The sequence below is a fragment of the Pteropus vampyrus genome, unplaced genomic scaffold (genome assembly GCF_000151845.1).
Source record: "Pteropus vampyrus isolate Shadow unplaced genomic scaffold, Pvam_2.0 Scaffold314, whole genome shotgun sequence".
In the NCBI taxonomy this organism is placed as follows: domain Eukaryota; kingdom Metazoa; phylum Chordata; class Mammalia; order Chiroptera; family Pteropodidae; genus Pteropus; species Pteropus vampyrus.
This window is the reverse complement of record NW_011889095.1, coordinates 470112-473853: the sequence shown is the minus strand read 5'-3', so window position 1 is coordinate 473853 and position 3742 is coordinate 470112. Positions and strand designations below refer to the sequence as shown.

The following is a 3742-nucleotide window of genomic DNA, read 5'->3' as shown; positions in this document are numbered from 1 at the left end:
GGCTGTCCTGTGTGTTGTAGGATGTTCGACAGCATCCAGTAGCAGTTCCACAGTTGTGACAAGCGAAAATGTCTCCAGACATTGCCAAATGTTTCCTGGGGGACAAAATCACCCCTGGTTGAGAACCACTCCTTTAGATGTTTCGATGATACATATGTATAAAAATATCTTTCTGAAAGTTACTGGTAGTAAAATGCCATGTCATCGAACTTCCATCTTTCTGAATAAATAAGTAGAAAGTATTGAATCTGTCTATTGGGTTTGATTCTGAAGAAGTCGTTTTTACAGCTCTGATGTTTTTCTCAAAACAGCTGAGAGGAATTGTCATGTGGGTGTTGAAATGTCCACTGTGCAAGAAGAAATTCAGTGACTCACCCAAGGTCACACCGCTAGCGAAAATCGAATGGCATCAAATCCCAGAACTGCTGTTAGCCCCATTTCTTCAGAATGTATCCCCAAAGAGATATTTGTTTATAGCTCCCCACACATCATAACCTTCTTCCTTATACGGAAGATTTTATAGGAGACTTAAATACACTCGATCATCAATGTTCAATAAAGTATGCATGATAAAGAACAGCCCTGTCCAAAAGAGTTTTCCACAGTGACGAGAATGTTCTGGGCTTTGTGCTGTAAAATGCAGTAGTCACTAACTCTTGAGCAATTGAAATGTGGATAGTGTGGCTAAGACTGAATTCTAATTTTATTGTCAGTAATTTAAATTTAAATAGGCCTAAGAGAGAGAGAATCAGAGACATCTAACAATGGTTTGTCTTTGCTGAAAACATTTGAGCCAAGCTCCTTATCACATCAGAAAAATCATTTTCCTGGCCCAGTGGACCTTTGCCCTGTAATGCTACATTATTTTGAGGGAGAGATTGACCGACCTGATATCTATCTAGGGCAATATAAATAGATTTTATATCTTTGGGCAAGTTTTTATGGCCTGTGTGCCCCGCCTTTGGGAGAGTTAAAAAGAAGTTGGAATATTCTGTTTCTGCATTTTTTTTCTATTAAAAAATTTAATTATTTACTCAGATGTCATAAAAAAACATAGAATTTATAGACTTACAAGTGGAAGTACACCTCCCTAGAGGTCACCTAACCTTTAACACTCAGGTCATGGCCTTCTCGCCCTTTCTCATGCACTTACATGGTCTTGCTTAATACGTTACGATGTGGATTTTTCACCGTCTAGCCAGGCCCTTATTGATGGACATTCAAATTGCTTCCATTTTCCTTCTTTATAAACAATACTGTGGTGAACATCTCTGTTCTCCTTATAACTGCTTCTGCTTTTTGCATATTTCTTTTCTCACTCCCCTGGAATTTTCCTGCCACCCAAAGAGGAATTTGAGGTATTCAATTATTCTTTCCATAAGAAGTCAAGAGACTATTCCGTGCTATATTTTTACATAGGTCACTTTTTTCTATCTTTTTATTTATTTTTTATTTTTGCTAACAGCTTTATTGAGACGGAACTTACCTATCCTACAACTCACCCATTTAGAGTGTTCAATTCAGTGGTTTTTTATATAAACTCACTGAGTTGTCCGAGCATGACCGCCGTCAATTTTAGAACATTTTCATCACCTCAGAAAGAAATTTAATGCTGTTTAGTTATCACTTCCCAATTCCCCTGACCAGCCAGAAGCAACCATTAATCTACTTTCTGTCTCTGCGAAAAGCTTATTCTGGGCATTTCATATAAACAAAATCATATAACGTGCTCTTTCGTCTCTGGCTTCTTTCGCTTGGCACGTTTTTAAGGTTGATGCATATTGTAGCATTTGTCAGTCTTCAATTCCTTGTTATGGCCAAAAAAGATTCCATGGTATGGAGATACCACATTTTGTGGATCCATTTATGATGGATATTTGGGTCACTTCCATCTTTCGGCTATTATGGATAATGCTACAATGAACATTCACGTATATGTTTTCATGTGGAAATATACATTCTCTTCTTCGGGAGTATATACCTAGGAGTGAAATCACTGAGTCAGATGATAACTCTGTTCAACTTTTTGAGGAACTGCCAGACTTTTGCAAAGTGACCGCAGCATTTTACACCCTCACCAGCACTGTGTGAGGTTTCTGATGGCTCCGTATGCTTATCCACACTTGCTATTACCCGACTCTGACCATTTGTATATTTTCTTGGAATAAATATCTATTTTTATCCTCTTTCTGTTTTTTAAAACCTGGATTATCTTTTTTATTATTGAGTTAAAATAGTTCTTTATATATTCGAGACACAAGACCTTATCAGATAGATGATTTACAATATTTTTCTCCCATTCTTTGCATTGGCTTTCACTTTCTTCAGAGTGTCTTTTGAAGCACACAAGCTTTCGATTTTGATGAAGTCCAATTTATTTTTGCTTTTATTGCTTGTGCTTTTGGAGTCACATCTGAGAATCCGTTGTCAGATCCAAGGTCGTGAAGATTCAGCCCTCTGTTTTCTTCTAAGAGTTGTATAGCTTTGGTTCTTACACTTACGTCTTTGATCTATTTTCAGTTTACCTTTGTATATGATGCAAAGGTAAGGGTTCAAGCGCTTTTTCTTTCTTTCTTTTTTCTTTTTTTTGTTTTTTTAGCATGTGGCTGTCCAGTTGCCCTAGCACCATTTCTTGAAAAGACTATTCTTTTACCTTATTAAAAATCAATTAACCCTAGATGTATGGGTTCATTTTTGGACTCAATTCTTTTCTATGGACTTATATGTCTGTTCTTCTGCTAGTTGTTTTGTAGTAAGTTTTGAAATTGGGATATGCGAGTCCTCCGACTTTGTTCTTCTTTTTCAAGGTCGTTTTGGCTATTCTGGGTCCCTTGCAATTCCATATGAATTTTAGGATTAGCTTGTCAGTTTTTACAAAGATGCCAGCTGGGATTCTGATAGGGATGTATTAAATCTATAGATCAATTTAGGGATTATTGCCATGGATATTTTGATTCATGAACATGGGATGTCTTTCCATTTATTTAGATTTTTAATTTTTTTAAACAATGTTATATAGCTTTAAGAATATAGAATTTACATTTCATTTATTAAATTTATTCCTAAGTATGTTGTTCTTTTCGATGCTATTACACATGAAATTGTTTTCTTAATTTTTTTTTTTGGATCATATACCTGTGTATTTTTAATGCTCAGGTTTTATCTGTGTTTTATTCCCTGAACACCAACTGAGCATCCCTTATACCTCTGGAATTGTTCCAGTATCTGGGGATTCAGGGATGAATAGTGTCACCAGAATGTGAGTTCTTGAAGCAGAGTCTGGTCTCCTGGTTTCCTGCAGAGAACTCACCAATCTGACCTCATGTCCTTGGCTTCATTTCAGGGTTTCTTGGAGGAGACTTGCCTCTTTTATGGACATTACACCATTGACGGGGTGGAATTTCAGAACTTCACCTACGATTTGCCTCTGGCTTATTTGTTAAGCACAATTGCCTACCTGGCCCTGAGTCTTCTTTGGATAGTGAAAAGGTAAAGTTTTATCTTATCATTGTGTTGTATTTGAATAACCCTGATGGCTGGAGTTTATTGGAGATCCTGGACTGTGAGAGCCATTGCCCAAAGGATGAGCAGAGTCCAGGATTGGGCTTTGTGGGGAAAATATTTGTGAGTGTGTTGGAGGCTGTGGGGATTTGGAGGCAGGATGTGGGAGCTGGAGCAGCACCTTGCCATTCTTTACTGAATCATTATTGCATACATTCGCCACTGCCCTTCCCCCAACCTT

The 3742-nt window shown here is 37.4% G+C and overlaps 1 protein-coding gene across 1 annotated transcript in view; it reads left to right on the top strand.

The window, feature by feature from the left end:
* Positions 1-3742, top strand: part of TMC7 (transmembrane channel like 7) — a 38400-nt gene that overhangs the window by 10794 nt on the left and 23864 nt on the right. The window contains exon 6 of the mRNA XM_011377512.2: positions 3344-3489. Within this exon, the coding sequence (XP_011375814.1) occupies positions 3344-3489 (146 nt within the window). The remainder of the gene's footprint in view (positions 1-3343; positions 3490-3742) is intronic.